This window comes from Asterias rubens, chromosome 9 (genome assembly GCF_902459465.1).
Source record: "Asterias rubens chromosome 9, eAstRub1.3, whole genome shotgun sequence".
Taxonomy (NCBI): domain Eukaryota; kingdom Metazoa; phylum Echinodermata; class Asteroidea; order Forcipulatida; family Asteriidae; genus Asterias; species Asterias rubens.
Genome location: NC_047070.1, coordinates 10,498,863 through 10,526,743, shown reverse-complemented (window position 1 = coordinate 10,526,743; position 27,881 = coordinate 10,498,863). Strand labels below are relative to the sequence as shown.

Here is a 27,881-nt window from a genome sequence, read left to right as displayed (position 1 = left end):
GCATGGACCGGTGTACTTGACTGCTTGGTTGATTAAATTTAACTTTGGATTATCATACTGGCGCTCGGGCCGTAATTGGATTACGGCTCACCAGAGCCTTTTTTCCCCATAATTTACTGAGATTTTTCCAAACGAAACCGACACACGATAATCCGTCAACGAAGTCAGACGGATCAATTGAATACAAGGAAAGGTTTACGGCCATGTTTCTCATTTTGTATGCAGTACAAAAAAAAAAAAAAAAAAGCTGGGGAGGGAAAGAGATGAGATGGATTTTTGTTAGTAGAGTCACTGTTTAGTAAAATCCAATATTTTCATTTGGATGTCTTCTTCCTTTTTTGGTGGGTGGGGGGGGGGGGGCAATATATCTGTTACTTTGAAAAGCCCGGCTCATACTTCCTGAGAATGCAAATGCGATGCGAATTTAATGTGAATTTGATGTCACAGCTTTGTCTTTGCTGTGATATACACAAGCTCAACCCATGCGAGTTATTTGTTGCGAATTTGTGACGTCAACATTCGTATCGCATTTGCATTCGCAGGGCTTAAGATACTTTGCCGGTTTGTTCTTTGCATGGCTTGGGTACACATAACAAATATTTAGGGTTAACCAATTGAGTTTTCACGCAGCGTTTCAATAAATATCACTTTACAATATTAAATGTACAATTAGTTTTGGATTGCAGATTGCAAAGATCTATAGTGTCAGGTGGCATGCTAGATTAGCAGAATTTGTGTAGAGCGTCTCATTTGAGAGTTATCGACACCTTGCAGTATTCTATACTCCAGGCCTGTATGCTTCGTTTTTGAAAGAGTAAGGGCACCAAGGCATTTACTCTTTGATAAAGAGCACCCATGAGGAAATTGTAAGTTTCTACTGGAGTGCCTTCGTTGCCTCCATGAAATATCACGCCTGATACTCTGTCATTTAGTTAGAGGATACTATCCTGCTTCAAGGTTTCTCTGTTTTGGGGTTTTTCTGTCAACAATAAACATCCACCACCATTCCCTGAAATGTTCATTTCTTGCCCGGTGTATTAAGTTATTGGCGGAATCACCAATTGGCACAGTAATTCATTAGTGGCTGATTAGTGGATCCTTCGTCATATTCCACCAACGTGGAAATCAATTTGTTGGAGTGAGATGCAATTGCTGTGACGTCAAGTAGGAATAGATATTGACGTGGTTGGCCAAGGGGCTTGACAAAATTGAATTCTGCCTTGTCTACTACTCTCTCTCTCTCTCGCCCTCGTTCTCTGGCCCACTCTCTCCTTGGAAAGCAGCGATACCGTTCTTCAAGTCGTCTGCCTGCCAGGTTTTCTGTCTCGCAAGAAATGTCTGTGTAATAAGGTATTCATATTTCCTCCTGAAGACATGCCAATGATTATTTAAGGAGGGAATAGGAGGAGTCGGTAAACTAGAAAGGCTGCCTCGGCAAAAACAGCGGTGGAATACAAGTAGGTTTGTGTCAACAATGACTCAGTATTGTTATTTTTGTGTCTGCTTTTATATTAATACCCGATCTGATGCTTTTAGGGGTTCTTACGAGGCGGTTTCGCTCGTAATGTGTGTTAAATAATTGAACTTTTTACTTTTACAGGGATCTGGATGTCATTTCCACCACATTTTGTTAATACTGAATTTTGATTGTATATATCTAATTGTTTGTATATTTGTATATTTTTAACATTTGATATTATGATGAGTAGGGTAGATGGACTTAGCTTTTGATCAAAACCAGACCTTCTTCAGAGGCATAAAATGAGTAAAACAAATACATCCATTTATATAAAAAAAAAAGAGGGGAAAGGGATTAAGGGAAAGATAAAAAAAAATAACATTTTATATTTGTACATTTTACATCTGAAAGCTTTCAATGAGTCTGGAGCGATAAATTTTTCCCAAAACAATCTTAAAATGTTGAGAAACATTTCTGCATTTTTAAAAGTACACATTTGTCTAGATAAATGGTGGTTGGTAATACCTTATTAAGGTTAATTGTTTTTTTTTAATTGTCATTTGTCATTAACTTCTACCAATGCTCTCACTTCATAAATAACTTCACATTTATAATTTATACTTGCCTTTGTATTCGGTCTTTTTCCGTAGTCTGTTGTCTTCGGAATCAAGTTCATAAATTTTGACTTGCATGCATTTCTAACCATTTGCCAAATTCGTTCAGAACCTTGCCTTTATTTTTTCTCCTTGTTCACTGTTGGGTTAGAGAGCACAATATTAAATTTGATTTATTTAAAAACTATTTTGATAAAATACAAAGAATGTGTGCTTTATTTTCCAGGAATCGCATTAGATTGAATTCATTTAAGAAGTGGCCTTGAACTACTTACAGCAATGTTGGCTTTTCACAGCATGTGGAATTCCTTCTATTTTCTTTCAATGGTCTTCGGATAAACAATAAAACATGTAGTTCCAAGGTCTGAGGTCTTAATTTGCTGAAGATACTTCATCATTGTCCCAGACCTTGGTCGAGGAGAGCACTCTGTAAAATTTGAAGTGGATTTGTTTTTTGAAGGAAAAATATAATTTTATTCATGCAGCAGAACTACCAATTTGTCATTTATTTGTCTTTGAACTTGAAACAAAGAATAGCAATCCACCAAACTAATCCTGCAAACCAGCACAAGCGATATGACTCTGCAAAATTAAACCTTCCTAACAGTCGGATTTTACAATAATCAACTCGGTTTTTATGTAAACTTTATTAGGCAAGAGTGAAATTTGGTACTGAGAACTGAGTGCAGAGAAGTCTTCTCAGTGTTTAAAAAAGGGAGCAGTGTATAGCTCTCCTTGTGAAGGCCTGGGCCCAAATTCATAAGCTGTTAAGCAGAAAATACTAATTGATAAATTTCTTTGCTTAGCAAAATGTTAGTCAGACACCAGTCATCACGATGTGACCTTAAACTGGAATTTTGGTTGGTAACCTGTTTATGTTAAGCAATACTTTGTTGTGCTTAGCAAGTTTTTTGCTTTTTGAAATTTTGCCCTGGTGTTTGGAGGAGGTTGATTGTTGTGAAAGGCCCCTCATCCAAAACCACTTTCATCAATTATAGGCACTTGCAACATCTACAGAAATCTGTGATTTTGTTGTTAATTTTGGTTTTACCCTACACAGATGTGTGTTAGCACCGTACACTAAGTATGTTTTTGGTGGGTTCAGTTAACAAAATCAAAGGCATACTACTTGGGTGGGATTTGAACCCATGACCTTTGCAATTCTAGAGCAGTGTCTTACCAACTAGACTAGTGGGATTTCCCAGTGGCTAGAGGCAGTTTGAAGCCTATATTTTATCAGCTGGTATAGCAATGATTTAAAAGATTTTGATTGTGCATCGGGATTAAGAATATTAATAAGGAAATAAAAGCTGGTCTTTATCAGCCGTTTAACACCCCTTCTGATGTGCTGTCCATCAACAGGAATAGCGAAACTGTCTGGGGTATTTATGAATTTTTGTATTATCCTTACACCGATGTGGGTTAGCACTGTACTTTCCCGAGTTCGGTGAAAACAAAAACAGACAAAAAGAAAACATGTTGGTGGACCATTTGAGCAATTAACTGCACTGTGATCTCCTTGTGTTTTTGCGTAGGTGCACATGGTAGCAACTGCCTCTATTGATTATTTCTTGTCACTCCTTGTGTTGGGGGTCGGAGAAGCAATGGCTGTCATCCATTCAGTGTCAAATGTTTCCTTCCTGTGAAACTGCCAGGTGCTGACGATGAGAATTAATTCTGTATCAAAAGACGAGTTGTAGCTTTTACCATCCCAACCACTGTGTATGGCCATCTTTAGGAGTTAGCGAGCAAAGCCACCAACCAGTTTTTTTTATGGGGAAGACCAAATGGGCCGCATGGGACCACGTTTAATTTAATGTATTTTTAGTGTACTAGATCAATAAGACGTTTGCATAATGGAAAGACAATAACATGGGCCGTCATGATGAACTGGGGGAAAGTACTGAGTGTACAACACATCTTTGTAAAGGGGTTAAACATAAATTAACATTCTTTATCCCTGATGCAAATTTAACATTTATTGAAAAAGTACTAACACAATGTGTATGTGTGAGGGTAAAACAAACAAAAACCAGTCTTTATCCCGATGCAAATTTTATTAAAACATAGGGCTTAAAGGATTTGGGTACTTTTTGTAACACAAAACACAATGTCACAGTTTTACATTAAACTTACACCGTTTTAAGATAATTAATGATAGTAGAAAGTGTTCCTTAAAATATGAGTAGCTAAGGTGCTGTAGTTTTTGAGAGATGAGTAAGACAGTGTCATGAAAATAAGTTTTTACATGCTAAAATAATTTTCATCTCACGATCACTGAGACGAAAAAAAATTTCATGACATTGTTTTACTCATTTCTCAAAAACTGCAGCACCTCAGAAATTAATATTTGCAGGGAAGCTTTCTACAATCATTATCTTCAAACTTTGTAAAGTTTAATGTAAATCTGTGGAAATTATGTTTGTTGTCCTACAAAAAGTAGTAGTTTGCTGAACAGTAAGTTGGTTAATCTCTCATTTCTGTCGATGGCGGACACAGGATACAGTCTGAAACACAATTACAAATGGAAACCCCCAACACACAAACAAACAAGTAATGGCATCACAAATGGACAAGTAACAATCGGCAACAGACCAGAGGCAGTTTAAATCCAATGTGTTAGCAGCGGGTAACGCAACGAATTCATAGATGTTAGTTTTTGCCTGTGGAATTTATTCCACAGAACTCTGGGAAAGTATACTGTGCTTAAAGTACTGAGTATACAGTGCTTAATACAGGGTATCAGGATAAGGCTGAGATCAAATTGCATTCTTTATCCCGATGCAAAACTAACTACTATCAAAATAAGGAACAAAAACATAATTTGCATATTTCCTACTCTCTCTTCCACATGGCATACCTTCCATCAACGAATCAGTCAAATTTGTAAAAAGATAAATTGACTACTAATTTATTTACACATAAAGCACCCCATTGCAAATTGCATTTTCTTATTGTATCACCCACTGTTAACTGCAAACTTTCCACTGAATTAATGAATGCGCCAGCCGTACCTAGATTAATGGAGCCAATTTTCCAAATGCTACGGACGATTAACTGCGTGGCAGTCCCCAAACCCCTGTAGATCAAGGGAAAGATTTAATGAATTTAGACACAGCGAGTTAGTGGCAATGACTCTGCTGGGGATACTGAGGTCTACGATCCGACGGTGCTGATGTTTAAATCGAGATATTTTGTTCTTTTTATTTGTCTGTGGAAAAGCTTTTTGATGGACTTTTTGAAAGTGTATTACTGTAATACTATGTATCCCATACACCTGAGACCGATTCAAGCTGCTTAAGTAGCCAAAAATATGCTTAACAAGTTTCTGCTTAGCAAAAATGAGCTGAAAACCAGTTGCAGATTAGATGGTACCTGTTAAACGGTTTATTAGCTGATAACCTCATTCTGGTTAATATAATTTTGATTGTGCTAAGCTACGTTTATTATTTTAAGCATTTCTATAAACTGGTCCCAGGACCCCATTCAATTGAGCTTCTTGATAAAAAAATAATAATAAAAAAACCTTAAAACTGTTCTATTAAGCTAATATAAGCAAAACACCAGACACAACTGGTCACTAGATCAGGACACTTCAAGCAAGGATCCCAATGAGTTTAATGAGGAATTTCTCATTGATGACACAACTCTATTGAGGAAATATAGAAGAGTTTGCGGTAACTCCATGTAATGACTTTCTCTAAATGAGTTGGGGTGGTTCTGAAAAGAACCGTTGGATTTCCACCATGCAAAGTTTCAAATCCAACTGTTCTTTTGAGGCAAATAACTTTTGTACTGTAAATCAGCACACTTCAAATGAGGCTCTTCTCTAGTGTTTTTGTGTGATGTTTATTTTTATTTTTAGGATACGTGATATTTTAGGACTTCCTGGAGCAAGGGACAACATTTATCACAGGCAAGAAAGCTTCAATTTCAGTGTAGACCTTCAGAAACTGGCGATATGAAAATTTCCTCTAAAAGACACTTGTATTTTTCTTCAATTACAGAGTATCTCTGGAAACAATTGTGTCACGTTTTGAGGCTCGAAACCAACTCCTTTGACAGGCAAGGACTTTAATGGGCTTCCTGTTTTGATTGGATCACCTCAGTTCTGGGTAAGATTACATTGTATCATTAGTTCAAATATAAATCATATAATATGAAGATCATTCAAGGGATTGTGGGGAAATAGTTCAAACCCAATTTAACCAACTGTATTCAAATGTACATTTGCTTTTCCAGCCTGGATTTATGTTTTGTTTGTTAATGTTTTACCTGGAGGAAAACAAAATCATGGGCCTTTTCATGACTGTTATGGATTTTATAAGCATTATAATATTCATACAGTGATAAATTACTTTGAACTGTACTTTGTAATTTCTATTGATTTTTGGCACTCAAGTGCATTGACTCATTTGTGAGACATGAATGTCACTTCTGGTGTTTGCTTAATATAGATTTGTGCATTCTGCACCCATCCAACTCAATGAATACACACAACATCTGGCAAATTGTCATTCTCATATTGCGCTTAAAGGCAGTGGACACTATTGGTAATTACTCAAAATAATTATTAGCATTAAACCTCACTTGGTAACGAGTAATGGGGAGAGGTTGGCAGTATAAAACATTGTGAGAAACGGCTCCCTCTGAAGTGGAGTAGTTTTCGAGATAGAAGTAATTTTCCACGAATTTGATTTTGAGACCTCAAGTTTGAAATCAACCATCTAAACGCACACAACTTCGTGTGACTAGGGTGTTTTCTTCTTTCATTATTATCTCGCAACTTTGATGACCGATTGAGCTCAAATTTTCACAGGTTAGTTATTTTATGCATATGTTGAGATACACCAACTGTGAAGGCTAGTCTTCGACAATCACCAATAGTGTCCACTGCCTTTAAGATGTATTTGGTGGAGTTATAAATAACAGCAGTATGCATATATCGCGATTTGTTCAAAGTAGGAGCTCATTAGAGAACTGCAACAATTAATTTGTGAATCTGCAACTAATTTCTTGTTCTCTTAAAGGGTCTATGTACTTTTTGTGGGACAAAAAATACAATGTCCACAGATTTACACTAAACTTATACAGTTTGAAGGTAATGACAGTAGAAAGCTTCCCTGAAAATATTGTTTGCTGAGGTGCTGTAGTTTTTGAGAAATGAGTAAACAATGTCATGAAAATAATTGTTGTCTCAGTGATCATGAGACGAAAATTATTTTAGCGTGTTTGACTAATTTCTCAAAAACTACAGCACCTCAGCAACTAACAATAAGAATTGGTTAAGAAAGGTACCCTTTCTACTATCATTATCTTAATGTAAATCTCTGGACATTGAGTTACAAAAAGTACCCAAATCCTTTAATGTACTTGGCCAGAAAGTTGATAAAAGCAATTATGGGGGTAAAAGTTAATTCAAGTTCTGCTTTTCTGGTGTTTTAATTAAGTCTTTGGGATGTGGGTTTGAGTCCTGGGGCCCAATTTCATAAAATTGTTAAGCAGGTAATACTGCTGACAAACTTCTCTGCTGAGCAAACTTAAATTGAGTGGGGCACCAGTCGGAACATAAACTGAATGGAATGTTGGCTGGTGTAAGCAGGTAATTCTGCTGACAAACTTCTCTGCTGAGCACACTTAAATTGAGTGGGGCACCAGTCGGAACATAAACTGAATGGAATGTTGGCTGGTGTAAGCAGGTAATTCTGCTGACAAACTTCTCTGCTGAGCACACTCAAATTGAGTGGGGCACCAGTCGGAACATAAACTGAATGGAATGTTGGCTGGTAGTGGTAGCCTGTTTTTTGCTGAGCAAGATTTTCCTGTGCTAAGCAGGTTTTTGTGCTTACAGTCTTTATGAAATTGGGCCCTGCAGGAATTACCTAATGAACAATTTTAGTATATTTTCTTTCACGTAAAGCAGACGGCTCTTCTGCCCCCCCCCCCCACCCCCATTGGATGAAATTGGGTCCTGGTCATAACACTTTTATCCTTGTGTCACTGGTGTCCTTGTGTCACTGGTGTCCTTGTGTCACTGGTGTCCGTGTGTCACTGGTGTCCATGTGTCACTTGTGTCCTTGAGCCACTTGTGTCCTTGAGCAAGACGTTTTATACTACTATAAACTGCCACTATTCACCCAGTACCTGTGAGGGTAGAGTTTGATATTGTGTTTGAAAAAGCCTATTGTATACTTCCCAGGGAGCTCAGAAAGATTACCCTGGTGTTATTGGCCCAATAAAGAGAGCACTAAAGGTAAAGCAAATGAGAGGTTATTGTGCAGTGCGCTATAAATAAGTGTATATACGTGTACATGTATGTGGACTGAGCAGTCCTTCACAACTGTTTCCCTTGCAGACTAACTTTTAGACTAAGCGAGAGAGCAGTCTTTCTTCCACCAAGAAGCCAAGATGGCCGTCCATTGGGGAGGGGTGGTTGCCATAATCGCCTTCTACTTGTTGATTCTGGGTGTTGGACTATGGGCCGCCCGTAAGAGCAAGGGATCTAAAGATCCGGAGGAGATCATGCTGGCTGGTAGAAACATTGGACTCTTTGTTGGCATCTTCACCATGACAGGTAAGGGAAATGTTTCAGAAATAGTTAGGGCCCAATTGCATAGAGACGTTTAAGGCATTGGACACTGTTGGGAATTACTCGAAATAATTGTTAGAATTAAAACTAACTTGTTAACGAGCAATGGAGAGCTTTGGAGAGTTTTTGAGATAGAAGTAATTTCTTACTAAAATATTAGAATTTGATTTTTGAGGCCTGAGAATTAGATTTTGAGGTCCCCAATTTTAAGCATCTAAAAGCACACAACTTCGTGTCCCAAGGGTGTTTTTTCTTTCATTATTATCTCGCAACTTCAATGACCATTTGAGCTCAAATTTTCACAGGTTTGTTATTTCGTTCATACGTTGAGATACACCAAGTGAAAAGAATAGTCATTGTAGCTAAGCACAACAAAATTATGCCAACAAGAACAGGGTACAGTTTGTGGCTGGTTCCCTGCTCTTTTCTATTTCTACCTCCATGTTTATACTGAGCTTAAAACTGTTAAGCATTATTTTCTGCTTTTAAATTAGCTCTATGAAATGGGTCCCATAGTGTAATCCATTGGAAGGATACAAAAGGTCTCGTGAGACACAGGTGTTACATGTTTAGAATTATTAACACACAGGTTAAAGGAACACGTTGCCCTGGATCGGTCGAGTTGGTCCTTGAAAAGCGTTCTGTAACCGTTTGTTATAAAATCGTTATGGTTAGAAAGATGTTGTAAAAGTAGAATACAATGATCCACACAAACATGCCTCGAAATTGCGTGGTTTTCTTTTTACCTCGTCGAGTACTACGGTCGGCCATTTATGGGAGTCAAATTTTTGACTCCCATAAATGGCCGACCGGGTTAGTTCGCGACGTAAAATGAAAACCGTGCATTTTTTAGTGATACTTATGTGGATCATTTTATTCTAATTTTAAAACATCTTTCCAACCATATTCATTTAATGACAAACGGTTTGAAACGCTTTTTGAAGACCAACACGTCTGATCCAAGGCAACGTGTTCCTTTAAAGCCATTATACACTTTCGGAACAGAAAAAAATATATAAGTTCACAGATTTACAAACAACATACAGGGTGTACAGATGGTCATGTTGAAAGACTTCTCTTGAAATATTATTCCATGAAATGCTTTTCTTTTTGAGAAAACATTAAAACAATTATCAATTCTCGTTGTCGAGAGTTATGGATTTATTTTAAACACATGTCATGACACGGCGAAACGTGCGGAAACAAGGGTGGGTTTTCCCGTTACTTTCTCCGGACTCTGATGACCGATTGAGCCTAAACTTTCACAGGTTTGATTTGTTATATAAAAGTTGGGATACACGAAGTGTGGGCCTTTGGACAACATTGTTTACCGAAAGTGTCCAATGGCTTTAACATTAAATGTAAATAGGGGCCATGTCATACTTTGTGGCTACGGCTGTTGCTATGGAGCCCCTATTCTTCAACACATGTTACCACGACGATCAAGCCATAGCCACTAAATCAGATACAGCTGAAGGTGTAGACACCCTATCACTCTTTACTCCCTATTCAAACCCAAGGGCCTATAATACATGTAGATCCTTTCAAAGTTAACTAAATATAGAAACGATTTGGGGATTTCAACCAACGATTAACGTGTTGGCACTCTACCAACTGAGCTATCTAGCCGTAAGTTGGTGGTCTCTCTATTTTGTCAATAATTTTATACAGGGGTGCTAGGCAGAAGCCATGCAACTGTTCTGCTGTGTGGTCAAAGATATTGACAACATAAAGAGACGGCCAGTGCTGTGCAAACAGTATTTTTTCTGTTAACAAATATTGGACAGGGAATTTGTTCTACAGGGCATTTGAACCCAACCTAAATTCGTTCTCTGTGTCCTAACACTAGATACCCCTGGAATTCATACAAGTGTAAAACGTGTCCTTCTGAAATGATTTCACTGACCAACCAAATGGTCATTGTTCAAGTACAATACTGTGTATTTCATTTTTACAAAAGTTTTCACAAACATTGATGTGAAGTATCGTTACCTTGACCTGTATTCTTTAAATTTTCTCTTGCGTTTGATTTTTGTTCAGTTGAAAATTACGATTTGGTCCAATGGGCCTTGAAATGTGTTTCTGATAAATATACTGTAAATCTAAATTCGGAATTTTAGAGAGCTAGAGTAAAGAAAGCTAGAGAGAAGACTGATGTGCACACAGGCATAGGTTTTTTCTGTTTGTTGATAGATTAATTGAAGTTTTTGTGTTATGAATGTTGCTTAGTTAAAGGCAGTGGACACTATTGGTAATCACTCAAATTAATTATTATCATAAAACCTTTCTTGATTACGAGTAATGGGGAGAGGTTGATGGTATAAAACATTGTGAGAAACAGCTCCCTCTGAAGTGACATAGTTTTCAAGAAAGAAGTATTTTTCCACGAATTTGATTTTGAGACCTGTTTTTTTTATTCATTAATATCTCGCAACGACCGATTGAGCTGAAATTTTCAAAGGTTTGTTATTTTATGCATATGTGGAGATACACCAACTGTGAAGACTAGTCTTTGACAATTACCAATTGTGTCCAGTGTCTTTAAAAACAAAATACCATAGTATTAGAAAAGTAAATTACACTGAGAAAGATTGTCAGCTTCATGAAATTTGTTTAGAAAGCTGAAAAAAACATGTTTGTTTGCAAGGCAAGAGGAAAAGTGTACACAACAAAAATGATTTTTTTTTTTACCAAAACAGAGTACATTTAATTTTCCTCAAGTTAGTTTGATATATTTTGACCACTCTGTGGCTTTAATGAAGACTTCCCCCTCTAAAAAAATCAATGTCACCCTCCTTGCAAAATTGTGGTTGCCTCGCGCCGTCGCAAATTATACATCTACCGTGATTAGTGTAGGTTTACTGCTTCAACATGTCCCGTCTTTTTGATAAATATTTGGAGTGTAGAAGACACGACTTGGAATCCATTAGTCATATTAAACCTGAACCAGAGTGTCAGGGAGGAAGTTTTCAAGATGGGCCAGTCTATGACAGAGCTTGGCTTGTTCTGGACTATCATCATCTTCTCACTCAGTGTGCATGTTTTTTTCCCCGCTTTTTTTTTCTTGACTGATGTGAGTTGCTCTTAAAGGCAGTGGACACTATTGGTCATTACTCAAAATAATTATTAGCATAAAACCTTACTTGGTAACGAGTAATGGGAGAGGTTGATAATAAAAAACATTGTGCGAAACGGCTCCCTCTGAAGTATCGTAGTTTTCGAGAACTTCGTGTGACAAGGGTATTTTTTCTTTCATTATTATCTCGCAACTTCGACGACCGATTGAGCTCAAATTTTCACAGGGTTATTATTTTATGCGTATGTTGAGGTACACCAAGTGAGAAGACTGATCTTTGACAATTATCAATAGTGTTCAGTGTCTTTAAAGGCTATGGACATGTTTGGTAAATTACTCAAATTGTATGGTTAATACTGGTCTTTGACAATTACCAAACGAGTCTGAACAATTTTTAAGGGAAAGAAATCAAGAAATATCTTCATCGAATATATTTATGTCTTAGTGTTTTTGTTGTTGGTTTTGGGTTTTAATTTTTTTAAATCTTAGTACAATTGAGAATTGCACTTGTACGTGAGAGAATAATTATAATTGCTCTTTATGGAGAAAGAGTTAATTTCTCACTAAAATATTTGAATTTGAGAAAGGCTTCAGACATCAGGTAGCTTTAGATAAATCATAGTAAAATTGACAAATGCACTTGTATGTGAGCGAATATAATTGCTCTTCCTGTGGTTGTCAGACGAGTCTTGTCATCCTTGTGGGTGGCTATTCTTGGAATACAAGTCGATATTTGTCACTCTTTAGCAGCCGTTCCTACAACCTTTGAAACTCTATCTTCCTAATTGATGAATCCATTTGCTGATGAGTAGTAGTAGGTAGCAGGACTAATCAAGCAGCTGACCTTCCCCCCCCCTCAGACACACCCCTCTCCTTCCACCCCAGTACTACTCTCCTCGCATAAATTTTCCTCAGCTGTCAACAGTTAAAGGAACATTACAGAATTGGTTGTGCTAGCAAAAATGTTGCTGGCAGTGTAACCACGTTATGTGATCCACCATATACATAAATTGACAAACCTGTAGAAGTTTGAGATCGATCGGCCGTCTAGGTCACAAGAGAATAGTGAAAAAAAACAATTAAAAATTGTGCATTGCATCAATGCCAAAACAAAAATGAATAAAACGCTCACGAGCGATAAACCCCTAACGCGAAATTAGATAATATATTTCTCATCAAATATGAAATTTCAGACAGAAATATTTCAAGGGATGTTTATATCATCATCATAAGACCATGTAAGTTTTATGTAAGTCTGTGATCTTCACGATTTTTGTTTCTTACCATTTCTGTAACGTTCCTTTAAATCAGTAGTAGGTACATGTAGCAGTACTAATTTATAGGGCAGTTGTTTCACGTGCTTCGCCCTCCAAGTCAATTCCCCCTCCCACTCCTGCCACCCCCCCCCCACACCAATCTCCTCACATAAATTTCCCTCGACTGTCGTCAGTTAAATCGTCCCTTTCCGGTGGGTAGTGACCGTCAGCAAGCTGGCTGACTGGGCTTCAAGTAACACCTGTCTGGCTTGGACCAAATTTGAGAAGAAAGCAGTCGTAATCGGATGATGGGAGGTCGGTTTTCATCGATCCGCTTTTCCAGTGACACTAAATAGACTTTTAGTCTTTGCAGATAGTGCATTGTTTCTTTCCTTTTTTTACACTTGTCCAAAAAGGAAGTGTGCATAGTATGGCTGTTTATAACCCTTCCAAGTTTGTTTTGTCGGAAGACTTGATTGAATAGTATTTATTCATACATGTATATATAGGATTTGAGGCAATTGCATGGTGAGGTATCAATATATATTTGGTTTGCGGTAACACCATTGTGTGTATCTACTTGTCAGGTAGAGTTTGTTCTTAGAGAACTTTCTTTCTTTATTCTACTACCGCGGAGTAGAATGTTCGGGTGTCCGGGAGACTTCTCACTGTCCTGCTTTTAACTATTACCAGGGCGGATGGTAAAGAAGATAGGCTGGGACTATTACTAAGGGAATTAAATGTGTGGTGAAGAGGTTTTCAACTAGTGGTTTAAACCTCGCCAAAGCCTGGACTTGATAATTTTACCAAGACGAAGTCGAGGTAAATTATCAAGAACCAGGCCTCGGCGGGTTTAAACCACTAGTTGAAAACTGATTTAACACACTTTGATTCCCAGTCATAAATACCTTTTCGGTCAAAAAAAATCAACACTTCTTGGTCAAAAGGTAAAATAAATGCAAAAATTATAATTCTTCAATGATTTCTTTCAACACAACACCCCTTTAGCTATGAAATGGTAAAGCCCTCGGGTAAACAACTCCTTATAAGGAGATGATGTGCGCGTCGCGCGTATCGCGTGATGTGGCACAACTGTTTCAGCCGTTGCTCTCGACCAATAGGAATGAAGAAACATTCTTATAAGCGCTGGTGCAAGCTTGCGTGTCACGCCCATGTTATAACACTTTTTACTGGTGTTATATCATCCGTTCAAACAACCCCTAGTGATGCTCTCTCGACCAATCAGAATGGATAAACTGTCTTAGGTATTTATGAATTTAGTTTACAGGATCAAAATTAACTGTACTACCGTGGAGTCAGTTCTTAAATTGGTCTCAACGTTTCGACTATAGCTTACTCTAGTCATCGTTTTTCAGTTATTGTATCCGAAACGTTAAAAGTTTATTTTGTTTTGCTCTTCATCAATGCATACTTCGTCTTCTGATTCCCCCTCCACCCACCCAAAAAAAAAAAGTAATTAAAAAGAAATATAAAAAAATAATTTTAAAAAGTAAATAATAAAAAAAAAAATCAAAAATTTAATGAATGTCAAATTTAAACAATAGAATTTAATGGTTTTTGAAGCTTTACATGGTGTAGAGAATGTTTAACACATGGTTGTAATCGCAAGTGTACTATTCATATTTATATTTATAGTTACTCTTAATAAAATAATTAATAGGTTTAAAGAACTATTCTTTCACTAATCAATACATCAAGATGGTACCCATGATGTAAATAAAAATTGCAATTAACATTTATAATACAGTGGGGTTTATTTAAGGGCTGAGGAATGGAGATAAGGCACTCTGAACCAGAAATGAAAATAATGTCAAAATATTCCAAAAGGGAATGAAAATCACAAAGTGCAGAATGGGGATGACATTTTCGTTTCTAGACCATCCAGTTTAATAAAAAAGACAGCTTGGTTGATCACATTCAAGTGTGGAGAAACATTACAGCAAAACTAAAATTTACCCTCAAGGTAGGATTACTCTTTTGCGTTGATGCACTTAAAGTGGGAACATATGGAAGAAGTGCAATGAGTCAAATCCTAATACTCAAAACCAACCTTAATATACAAACCAACCACTTTAGCTTTTGAGAAAAACTCTGCTAGGGTCAAAACGAAAGGCCATGAATAAACTTTGTGCATCTACCATAGATCATTTTGGTTGGTAAAGCAGCTTGCAACAGCTAGTTCTACCTTCTTATTCAAAACCAACCTGCCAATTTAGATTAAATATCACAGTAGTTGGTTGCCTTAAAACAGCAGGGGGAGGGGTATTTCTAGAATAAAGAAGAAAGTTGAAGGTTGAATGCCCCTTTCATAATGGGAGTTGGTAATAGTGTGACACAATGGTATAATACTTAATGTAAACATGCACTACTATTTGTTTGCATTCATGTCTTATTAAGTACTTACACCTGTACACCCAATGGGAGTTGAGATTCACTCAAGTCGCTTTTGCTGTTATTGAACAATCTTGCAATTTTGGCCCAATTTCATATAGCTGCTAAGCACAAAAATTTGCTTAGCATGATATTTCTTCCTTGATAAAAACAGGATTACCAACCAAATTTCCACGTGATTTTCAGGATAAGCAAACAACAGCGGAACGCCAGTAATGAGCAATATGCAACAAATAAAAACTTGGTTGGCAATCCAGTTTCTATCAAGGAAGAAATTTCATGCTAAGCAAATTTTTGTGCTTAGCAGCTCTATGAAATTGGGCCCTTGTGTTTGTGAAGGGGAAAGGTTTTCAACTTGATTTTTGGGATTTCCTTTAGACTGTTTGATTGTTTTATTCAGGTAAAATAATTTTTTTTGGACCTTTGTCATGCTGCCTCCATCTTAGTCATGTTCCTCGTATCGAATAACAATAATGAATGCTAATAATCATTTTGCAAATAGGAACCAGGCTATTTTGTTCTTCCAGCCTTGGTTTGGAAACATTGATATCAATGGGAGAAAACCAAGATGGCTGCACCATGATAAAGGTCTATTGTTTGTTGGTAATATGTTTTTCATTTTCTTGTGGTTTCAACTCAGGGTCGACGGTCTTACCTTTTGTTCTTAATTGAAGTCCCATTGTTTTATGTGACTTCCTCTTGTTTGTGTGTTTCTTGAATGTTACTCTTATTTCCGCTTCCTGGTATATCCCCAAGGTCTTTTGATGTGGGGTTGGATTTGTTTTTAAGGTGAATGACATATTTTCTTCTTTTTCTGATTTTGTAATAACTTTGTAATATCGTGTAACAAACCAAAAGGGTAAACTGACTGAGAAAATGTTGAATATTATTAGTTCCACGACAAACAAAATTAACAAGAGTTGGACTTGAACCTGCAAACTCTGAATAAGCGTGCTGAATAGTGTCTTGTAATGTTGGACTTGAACCTGCAAACTCTGAATAAAGCGTGCTGAATAGTGTCTTGTAATGTTGGACTTGAACCTGCAAACTCTGAATAAAGCGTGCTGAATAGTGTCTTGTAATGTTGGACTCGAACCTGCAAACTCTGAATAAAGCGTGCTGAATAGTGTCTTGTAATGTTGGACTTGAACCTGCAAACTCTGAATAAGCGTGCTGAATAGTGTCTTGTAATGTTGGAGTTGAACCTGCAAACTCTGAATAAGCGTGCTGAATAGTGTCTCGTAATGTTGGACTTGAACCTGCAAACTCTGAATAAAGCGTGCTGAATAGTGTCTTGAACCTGCAAACTCTGAACCTTGAACCTGCAAACTCTGAATAAGCGTGCTGACTAGTGTCTTGTAATGTTGGACTTGAACCTGCAAACTCTGAATAAGCGTGCTGAATAGTGTCTTGTAATGTTGGACTTGAACCTGCAAACTCTGAATAAAGCGTGCTGAATAGTGTCTTGTAATGTTGGACTTGAACCTGCAAACTCTGAATAAGCGTGCTGAATAGTGTCTAGTAATTGGAACACGATATTCTCTTGTCAAATACTTTTGGAGTATGTAGAGCTTTGTACTGCAACAACCCCCAAAAAGTTTAGATGTTCTAGTTTTCAGTTGAAGATAATACACAAATATTGGATGCATTTAAGTGCAATGTAAAATTCAATCAAGAGGTGAAATCTGGACTATTCAATTTTCTGAGTGGAAATCTGGACTATTCACTTTTTACGATAAAAAGCCGAGAGAAATTGGAATTTCAGACTTTACCATGTGATTGTATTGTGCAACAACGCACACATTTGCAGCAAATATTGGTTTTATTTTTAAACACACACACATAGATCCTCTTCATGCGAAATCTTTTCACAACAAACACACAATAAACACAGAAATTTCTCCTCCCCACATTCTTCATAAAAGACATTGTTAACAACATGGATGTCTTCATAAAGACACCAACATTGTCCACCATGAACTATTGTTTTATTTGGACGAAGGGGCGTGATCGATTAATTTTAAAACCACACTGCAAAAGAATCGCCGCAAAGTGTCCCAAGCATCCTGTGGTGTACAATTCTCAATATATGACTCCTACATGTAGTTTTAAAATCAATATAGAACTTCTATATTTATAAATATAGGACTTCTATATTTATCAATATAGGACTTAATTATCAATAAAGGACTTCTTTATTATTATAGGACTCCTATATTTAAATTTATAGTGCACAGGTCCAAGTGTTCCACCAATTACGTTGCAAGGATGTATGTGTGCTCCATGACATAAACCTTGAGGTTTCGTGTCACATTTTGCTTTTTCCTCACAAAATGTTTAAGTATACAGAAATTTTAAATGCACAAGTGCTCCCCAGTGATGAATTACATATAATTTCAACATTCCTTACCCCACTGGGCAGTGGAAAGACGAGACTGTTGAAACATGGAGACATTTCCCAATCGCTGTAAATTTATGCGTCGACGGCTGCCGTGCCTGTGGCATTGCTGGCACACTCGCTGATAAAGTGGTCGGTGTGTAACCAGCGTTTTGACGAAGACTGAATCAGTTTAGGATCAATATTAATTAAATGGTTGAGATACCGGAATGCAAGTGTGACGGAAATCAACCCACTTAGGGGCGCTGTGTTAGAGTAAAGTCTCTCGCCTGGGCATGGAGGACAGAAATTAAACAATTTAGCAATGTCAACAAAGGGTGTCAATAAATGCACTACTCACTTGACATGGTTCGGGAAAATGGTGTTGTTTTAACATGCTTCTAGATGAATGTATTTTTAATGCTTCAGCTTTGTGTGCTTGAGTGATTGTGTAAATAAAGACGGACAATGCAAGCATACAGACACATATTCTCATTTTGTTTTGACATCTTGTATGCTTATTGGATGTACTGTATGCAATGTATGGGATACATTAGTATCAACTGAGCTCTTCATTTTATGCATACCATTGAACAGGGCATTTTTATCATGTCTTCTTCTTGGGGAATTCAAATAAGAAAATAAAATAAGCTGTTGTAAACTGCTCACCAACCTAAAGGATTATGGTGCAAATGCACAAAAATAGTTGATGGCCTGACATTTTGACCCTAGCAGAGTCTTTCTCAAAGGCTAAAGGACAACAGAACACACATGAACAGGTATCTATTATGTAGTATTATAAGTGGTAACAAAAGCAACAATTCACTCAACAGTTTACTATGGCCTGGGATTATCTCCCGTACCAAAATGGCTGTTAGGCCATTCGCATGTTAGGCCATTCGCATGTTAGGTCCTTCGCATCAGTAGGCAGTCGGTTTCCTATTGTTAGGGGCCATTAGGATTTTTCTGTGGGTTGAAGGGGCAAAAGAAATTGAAAAACACCAATCAGTGCACAATTACACGTTAATCCGGAGGTCGTTGGTTCGAATCCCACTCTAGTCAATTCTTTGTTCAACCCCAAAAATCACAAGATAAAAAACACACACATTTTTAATGGGGAAAATACCCGCTGGCCTCTTCCAGATTTTCTGTTAATAATAATTATATCTGTGCTGTCTATTGTTAGCGGTCATAACCATATTTTGATACCCGATGCTGCAATCCCGGCCATATCTCGTTGGGCCCCCCTGCCCCCTTTCAATGTTGGTTCTCATTGTTGCACGGTTTTCTTTTTTGTTCCAGTCGAATGTTAGCGGGGGGGTGGGGGAGATGGGGGAGAGAATGTTTATTGTTAGGGGAAGTGGACAGGGGTTAGCCAAAGCATTTATTTGGCTGGGATGGTAGATGGCAAAGTAGTTGCTTGATAAGAGGTGTGACATTGTTGTTCATCAGTGAGTTCATTCACTCGATGGGGATCATCGGATAATGGTCCTCCAAACTGTTTGGTCTTACATTACTGTACGCAGCTCCTCCCTCGTCTCAGGCCAGATGTGCCAGGACTCTGTTTGCCTATTGGTGACCAACTGAGTCCTGCTGCTATTGGACCGTTGGTAGGGACCAACGGGCCAACTGTGTACTGATGAGAATGGCCTAACAGACATTTTAGTACGGGAGACAATCCCAGGCCCAATAGGGCTCATTAAATGGTCCGTCAATATTTAAAATTCAAAAATCGGGGTGGATTGAGGATAGTTGAGTCAAAACAAACTTACACAGCTAGCGCAGTAAGCGGAGAAATGTGATTGTAAGTAATGGCAGAGTTTGGCGGTAAACAGAGCCATGAAATTGGGTCCATACAGTATGATACACAGGTTGGCAAGGAGTGTGTTCCTTAGGTGGGGAACTTTGCGGTCCTAAGTAAGGGACAATGTAGAATGCTGTGGTAAGACCCAGCTAACCGCTGATTTCACAATGACTAGAATAAATTTTGTCGTCTAGTTAATGAATCACAATTTCTTGATTTGTGTAATTCATAATCAAAGACGTTAAACCAATGTTTGTATGAGAGAGGTTTGCTGTTGCCAGCTTGGTGTTTATATCCCTTGTTGGAGTTTGCGGAGTTCCCTTAATGGGAAGATCGTTCAAACAAACAAACAAACAAACAAACAAACAAACAAACAAACAAACAAACAAACAAACAAACAAACAAACAAACAAACAAACAAACAAACAAAACAAAAAAAAGTGTCATGAAATTGGATCCTGCTTATAAAGAAGACATGACTGCCTTCTTTTGATCAGGAGCATTTTAAATGAATGTAGATTCAATACCGTCCTATCGTTGCTTCATCAGTCTTCCTTGATCCATCCTATCCTAATGGTCTACCATTGACAGAGAATGTCATTGATTCTGGTTCAATGTATCATCGCTCGTACTTATGTGTCTAGAATTCAAATAAAAAGTGGGTTTTAGTTGCATGCAAACTAAATTACAGAGCGAACCCTTTTGCGGCGCTAGAACACCGTCCAGACGGATAAAGATAGCTCTTTGACACCCACTCGTATTCCTTTTGGGATTGAACCGGAAAAACAACTTAAATCCTGAATGTTGAATAGAGAACCCAAGCAAAAATACTTGAGAAAACAACCCCCTCGAGCTTGTGTTAACATTTCACAATAAACAAATATATATCAAAAAAATCCCTTAAAAACCTCCGCCCACATATCTAAAAGCTTAATCAGGTTGACACTGTTTGTGGATAAATCAAACATACTCCCGCAAAACACTCTGTTAACTATCACCCTCTCTTTTTTTTTTCTCGGCTGGACTGTCAACAGCAGTATTTGACGTCATAGGGAGACTGGCTAAATCCTCACTCAATAAAAATTGTATCCATCATCGCAAGACTGGAAAGATTTCTTTCCAGCAATTAGGCACTGGCATCTAGCTGATTTTCATTCCCTTCCTCTTGTATTTTTTCTCTCTCTTCTGTCTCCTTCTAGAGGGGCTGAAGCGTAGTTCCTTTTTTTATTGCTTATCTTTGTACTCTACCATGGGTGGAAAAAGAGTGCAAGCCCCACAGTGCAGTATTCTAATACCATTACGTTAATTGACTCAATTGCCTCCTGTAGTTCCTGAAAATTGGAACGCATTGCTGTAACATTGATTACGATCCAGTTTGGTTAAAGTGACTTCGGCAAGTGACCTACTGTAACGTTAAAAAAAAAAAAAAAATCAATGACAGCATCTATTTATGGAGGCCATCCTAGCAATCCATGCCTGCCCTTGTTTCAATCTTTATGGTGTGTAATGGGATACCACCTAAGACAAAAAAAAGGTTTTCTTTCTCTTTTATTAACTCTGTTAATTGCATCCGGCAAACACTGTGGATTGGTTTTTATTAATTAGTCGCCGCACCATGCACAAGTGTGGCATTTTTATCACTCGGAGCTGTCGGTTTTTATACCCGCGACATTCAGCTCTGTAAATTTACTGCCGACATCATGCCAAAGTGCCACTCTGGTGCAAGTTTTTATGATGGATGACATTTCTGTTTGCTCTGTTTCTTGAGGAACTACGCTGCTTTTTGCCTGGGTAAACAAAAGAGGATTTTGTCGTTAAACCAGATTTACTTTTGCAATTATGGCTTCAATTACTTTAGTATGTTTTCAAGGAGATTTTCTTTTGTGACAAGTGGTTTGCATTATACTGCATGGGAACTTTTTGGAATGGTGCGGCACTGAGCATTTTAGGTCTGTCGGAATGTGACGAGGATAAATGAGTAAAATTATGAACCGATACTTGAGGCGTATTTACAAATGAATGGGGTAGAGGCATTTGTTACCAATTTCAAGATGAGGAATTGTACTCGTTTCTCTGCAGTATTTGACAACAACCCTCAAAACATTTCTGGTCATGCGCCTCTATTAAAATATTTAGGCTTGAAATTATGCACAACTTTTGGCGTGTTGTGGTTGAGCAGTCAAGCGCAGTGGATTCAAGCTCTGGTGTTTCTCATCAGTTTGAGTCCAACTTGATCCTTAAGCAAGACACTTCAATTTCGTCCTTGAGATGGAACGTTAAGGCCGTAGGGCCTGTGTGTTCTGTAATGTACGTAAAAGAACTAAGTACACTTACCGCACTTGGTAACAAGTAATGGGGAGAGGTTGATAGTATAAAACATTTTGAGAACTGTGAAACGGCTCCTTCTGAAGTGAAATAGTTTTTGAGAAAGAAGTAATTTTCCACAAATTTGATTTCGAGACCTCCATTTTGAGGTCCCAAAATCGAGCATCTGAAAGTACACAACTTCGTGTGACCATGTTTGTTTTGTTTTTTCATTATTATCTCGCAACTTCGACGGTCAATTGAGTTCATTTTTTCACAGGTTAAATTATTTTATGCATATGTTGAGATACACCAAGTGAGAAGACTGGTCTTTGACAATTACCAATAGTGTCCACTGTTTTTTCCTCTTTTTTTGTTATTGAAAAGTTTGACAACAACCCTCAACAAATTTCTGTAAAGTGCTGCAATGGAACATCCTGTAAATTTAGCAGGCTTCATTTCTGTAGGTTACCAGTTTTTTTTTCCTTCTTTTTTTCATTTTAATACAATTTTCCATGAGCTGGTTGGTTGATCTCAACTTGCTGCACTGTGGTCTTTTTTCATTTTATAGATGTTGAAGTAATATGCCTGTGATATTGTTCACGGAACTCAGGAAAGTAGCGAGTTCACAGTTCTAATCACACATCGGTGTACAGGGTTAAAACCAAAATTTAATATTCTTTGTTATTTGGTTGGGGTTTTCAGGGATGGTTTTTGTTTATGCAATAAGAACATTTTATTATCGTCAGTCGTCGCTCAATTTTTTTCTATCGCAAACACTTCATCTAAGATGGTTGACATCTACCCGTCCAAAAACTGAGATTCTTTGGAGCATTGATGTCGATTGTACAATTCATGCGACGGCGGATAAAAGGGGCCTAGTTACCATAGCAACGGATGAGAACATAACTGAAGAAGCCATGCCTTCTCAGATCACGTATCCCTAGATGTAGGTATTTGAATGTAATAAGAGTGTTTCTGGAGGGAGTATACATGTAGCGTCCCTTGGCTGGGATGCTTAATGTTGGGTCTGCACTCATCCTATTATACAATTTATTGTTCTACACTTTAAAGGGTGTATGTACTCTTTGTTGGACAAAAAACACAATGTCCACAGATTTACACATACCTTACACAGTTTGAAGATAAGGATAGTAGAAAGCTTCCTTGAAAATATTACGTGCTGAGGTGCTGTAGATTTTGGGTAATGACTAAAACAATGTCATGAAAATAATTTTGGTCTCATGAGACCAAAATTATTTTAAGCAGTTACAAACGTATTTTCATGACACTGTTTTACTCATTTCTCAAAAACTACAGCACCTCAGTAAGTAATATTTGAAGGGAAGCTTTCCACTATCATTATCTTTAATCCCTGTAAGTTTAATGTAAATCTATGGACATTTTGAAAAAGTACCCGAATCCTTTAAAGGCACTGGACGGCTCCCTCTGAAGTAACATAATTTTTGAGAAAGAAGTAATTTTCCATGAATTTGATTTCGATACCTCGATTTTGAGGTCCCGAAATCGAGCATCTGAAAGCACACAACTTAGTGTGACAAGTTTTTTTTTCTTCTTTCATTATTATCTCGCAACTTCGACGACCAATTGAGTTCAAACTTTCACAGGTTTGTTATTTTATGCATAAGTTGAGATAAACCAAGTGAGAAGACTGGTCTTTGACAAATTACCAATAGTGTCCACTGTCTTTAAAGGAATTGTGCACTTTATTCCTCTTTCTTTGTTATTGAAAAGTTTACAAAAAACTCACAAAAAGTGCACTAGTATTACAAAAAATATTAATAAATAAGCCCTGAAGATGCTTAACTTTGAAGGATTTGTACACTTCGATCCACTTTCTTTGTTAGAGAAAAGGGCATTTGATTTTCACCAGTCTTCACAAAAAAAATGTACAACATTGTACACAATATTAAAGGCAGTGGACACTATTGGTAATTGTCAAAGACTAGTCTTCACAGTTGGTGTATCTCAACATATGCATAAAATAACAAACCTGTGAAAATTTGAGCTCAATCGGTCATCGAACTTGCGAGATAACAATGAAAGAAAAAATACCCTTGTCACACAAAGTTGTGTGCGTTTAGATAGTTGATTTCGAGACCTCAAGTTTTAAACTTGAGGTCTCGAAATCAAACTCGTGGAAAATTACTTCTTTCTCGAAAACTATGGCACTTCAGAGGGAGCCATTTCTCACAATGTTTTATACCATCAACCTCTCCCCATTACTCGTCACCAAGAAGGTTTCACGCTAATAATTATTTTGAGTAATTACCAATAGTGTCCACTGCCTTTAATAAACAAGCCCCGATGGTGTTGCGCTCAAGGGAATTGTTCACCTATCTCCCCATTCTTGGTTCTCAACAAACATCACAGAATATATGTACAAGTAACTATAACAAATATGAATAAATATGCCATGATACATGTAGTGTTACACTTCAAAGGAACTCTATCTTTCTTGGTTGTTGACTAAACAACAGATAATAAATGTAATAATAATATCAAAAATCTTAACAAAATATGGCCATATTTATAGAATGAAAGTGTTAAAAATTCACTGAAAACCATCAGTTTGGTGATAATTCAAGTTACTATAAATTAATTAACAACAATTGTAAGTGTTGAATCTCAGTGTCACATTAAAAAAAATTGAACTGTAAAAAAACACACCAAAGATTTACTTTGCCTTTTAAAGTAAAAATCCATATTTCTGCCATGACTGGTTTCAGCCATTTTGTTTTTCTTCTGTACAAATCAATGTATCCAAAGCATGGGGCAAGACTGGATCGAAAGGGGGGTGATTGCCTTTGTTGTCTCCATGAAGTATTGCAACCACTAGACAATCATTATGAGTAGGCAGCCAAACTAAATACTGAAATAAGGGTTGTGCAAATTTACTTGTGTCCTACTTTGATGTCCCACATTCAAGACACATTGGTGCACAGATTAACATAAATCTGATCTTTTGGCTTATAAATCAAATGCAGACATGAACAAGATGTTCTCCCAAGTTACTTCTAAATAACTTTATTGACTGAAAACACATTTTATTCCAAAGGATTCAGTGAAATAATTTTGCCAGATAATGAAAAATGCGATTTTGTGAACTTTGAAGTGATGGTCGATTGGTCGACCGGCCAATAAACCCTGTGACTGCCAACAACATGTGACTGCAGTTTAAAATCTTGGCAGTCACTGACTGACAAATGTAAGAGTTTCGGAACAATATTTCACATTTAATCAAACCCTTCACAAGCCCACATTTTCTTAAACAATACAGCCATTACCATTAATGTAATTTCCCTTTAAACTTATGGTTTTTCTGTCTTTTGAGGGATATAAGTGCGCTAAGAGTTCATTTTATTTAATCGTATTCTCATATACTTTAATAACATTATGTTCCCTCGGTCATTCTAACAATATAATGTGAACCTTTTTCATCAATGAAGAGTTAATTGAACATAATTTCATCTGAATTCATCAGACTGCATTTGTGACCATTACGTCCCTGAATGGTACTTTTTTTTCTCTTGATTTTACTCCCCCCCTGGTAATTAATTGCAGCAAAGTGGATTTGCGTAATTACATTACGTTTCTGGATAAACGATCAAATCTTGTTAAGTGTCTTTTCCCAAAGCATGATAACCATGGACACACGGACGTGAAGAGCTCTTAAGCAAAGTCTGTCCGTGGATCATGGCTGAAATTTCATGAACCAATAATGCAATTATTGCTTGGCAGACTTAATTCCCACTAAGCAGAACGATGCTGGGAAACAGTCCCAAGCATAGTATAGTTTTGTGGTTGGTAACCTGAATTCAATGGGAGACTCCTTTTTGGACCATAGGTGGCAGCAGACTTACCAGGGCCAAATTTCATAAAGCTGCTAAGCAGAAAATGCTGCTTGACAAATTTCTTAGCTAAGCAAACATTTAGTGGGACACAACATTGTAAACTTAATGTAATTTTGGCTGGTAACCCGTTTCTGTTTAGCAATATGTTTCTGTGTTTAACAGTGTTTGTTCTTACAGAATACAAAATGTATATGAAATTGGGCCTAGCTAAAGCCATCGTTCTAGGAAATGTGATTATGTTCAGAGTTCACCTTTGAATGGTGTAAACAATGGAACTTTACCTGCTAAGTCTACTACCACGTAGCATTCAAAAGTCTCTCATTCAATTCAAGGCAATGCAAATTGTATTCTTGTAATTACTAGTCCCCAGCATTGGATAATACATGGTTTAGTGGTTGGTAACCTCAATTCAAATAAATTTGATTCAATTCAATTCAATTTTACCTTTGTTAAAGAAAAGACAGAATCACTTGGACAAAATTTATGCAGCAGTACAATACAAGCCAAGAGTAAACATGACCAATGATATTAATACTGAGAAATGTAACAGGATAAGCTGTGGGTTAGGAGGCTGTATGGTTCAAATAAGCCAAGGCTTGTGGGTTACAGCTCTAGACATACAAAAACAATAAGCAAAGACATCATAACAGAGCAAAAATTTAACAGGGGTGAGAATGCGAAAATGTGCTGATGATGAGCTAATTGTACAGCACACCTGTATTTGCTAAGCACTGTATTTCACGTTGTACATACTTATGTAGGAAGAGTGTTTGTTTATAGAAAGCTTCTTGAATATATGGCCCAGTTTAGCGGGTTTCAAGGCCCTTGTTACCATGAAATTATGCACTTAGGGTCATCATTCTCCGCTTACAAGCTATCCTGTGAATAAGGCTTACATTAAAACATGGATCTTCTGCTTCTGTATGCACAGATTGTGTTGCTTACTATGTAAGCAGAGACATGATATTGGGCCTTCGCAACTACCCAACTACTCTTTTGCTGAGACGTAATGATTCTTGTATCAATTTTAGTGAATTTGTGTACAGTATGATGCTTTTTAATTAACTTAATGGGTGTGATCGTTGTTGGTAGGATTGAAGAACAACAATTTTGAAAAAAATTGGTTTACAAATAACATGGTATAAAGATAGTTGTGCTTGAAAACTTCCCTTGCAATGTTTTTTCCTGAAATACTATAGTTGTCAGTAACTCTTTTCAGATTGAAATTTTTAATGGATAACAAGTTATATATTTTTCCCATAATCGCAGTACTTAAAGGCAGTGGACACTATTGGTAATTACTCAAAACAATTGGCATAAAACCTTACTTGGTGACGAGTAATGGGGAGAGGTTGAAGGTATAAAACATTGTGAGAAACAGCTCCCTCTGAAGTGCCATAGTTTTAGAGAAATACGTAATTTTCCACAAATTTGATTTCGAGACCTCAGATTTAAAACTTGAGGTCTCGAAATCAACCATCTAAGCGCACACAACTTCGTGTGACAAGGGTGTTTTTTTCTTTCATTATTATCTCGCAAGTTCGATGACCGATTGAGCTCAAACTCTCACAGGTTTGTTATTACGTGCTTATGTTGAGATACACCAACTGTGAAGGCTAGTCTTTGACAATTACCAATAGTGTCCACTGCCTTTAAAAGTGAAAAGTTTCTCAAAATGCAGTATTCTGTATCCAAAGGTGCAGTTCTTCTAACCAATAAGTTTTTATTGCCATTAATTTTTTAGAGTAATACCAATGGAATACAGACCCTCTAAGACATCTACTTGAGAATGCGTGGGTTATGGTTTCGAAAACCTACACATATGGAATATTTTCCAGTAGGACTTGGTAAGCAATAAGAAACTGTATACTGTGCTCATCACACATCGTTGTAATGGTGGGCACCGAATACAAACTAATATAAGATAACAACAATTAGATTTATTGAGAACCTCATGCTAATCCAACCCCAAGGCACTCTACAACATTAAAACTTCTTACAGAACATATTAAATTAAATTAACTAAATTTTGTCTGCCACTACATGCTTAAGAGACACTAAAACATATACAGACAAATTTGTATTGCACTATATTTATTCAGTCATGCAAAATCG

At 37.2% G+C, this 27,881-nt stretch overlaps 1 protein-coding gene across 1 annotated transcript in view; it reads left to right on the top strand.

The window, feature by feature from the left end:
* The window catches only part of LOC117294634 (high-affinity choline transporter 1-like), a 62,989-nt gene that overhangs the window by 13,464 nt on the left and 21,644 nt on the right, over positions 1 to 27,881 (top strand). The window contains exons 2-3 of the mRNA XM_033777135.1: positions 6,081 to 6,188; positions 8,429 to 8,647. Of these exons, the coding sequence (XP_033633026.1) occupies positions 8,482 to 8,647 (166 nt within the window). The 5' untranslated portion in view covers positions 6,081 to 6,188; positions 8,429 to 8,481. The remainder of the gene's footprint in view (positions 1 to 6,080; positions 6,189 to 8,428; positions 8,648 to 27,881) is intronic.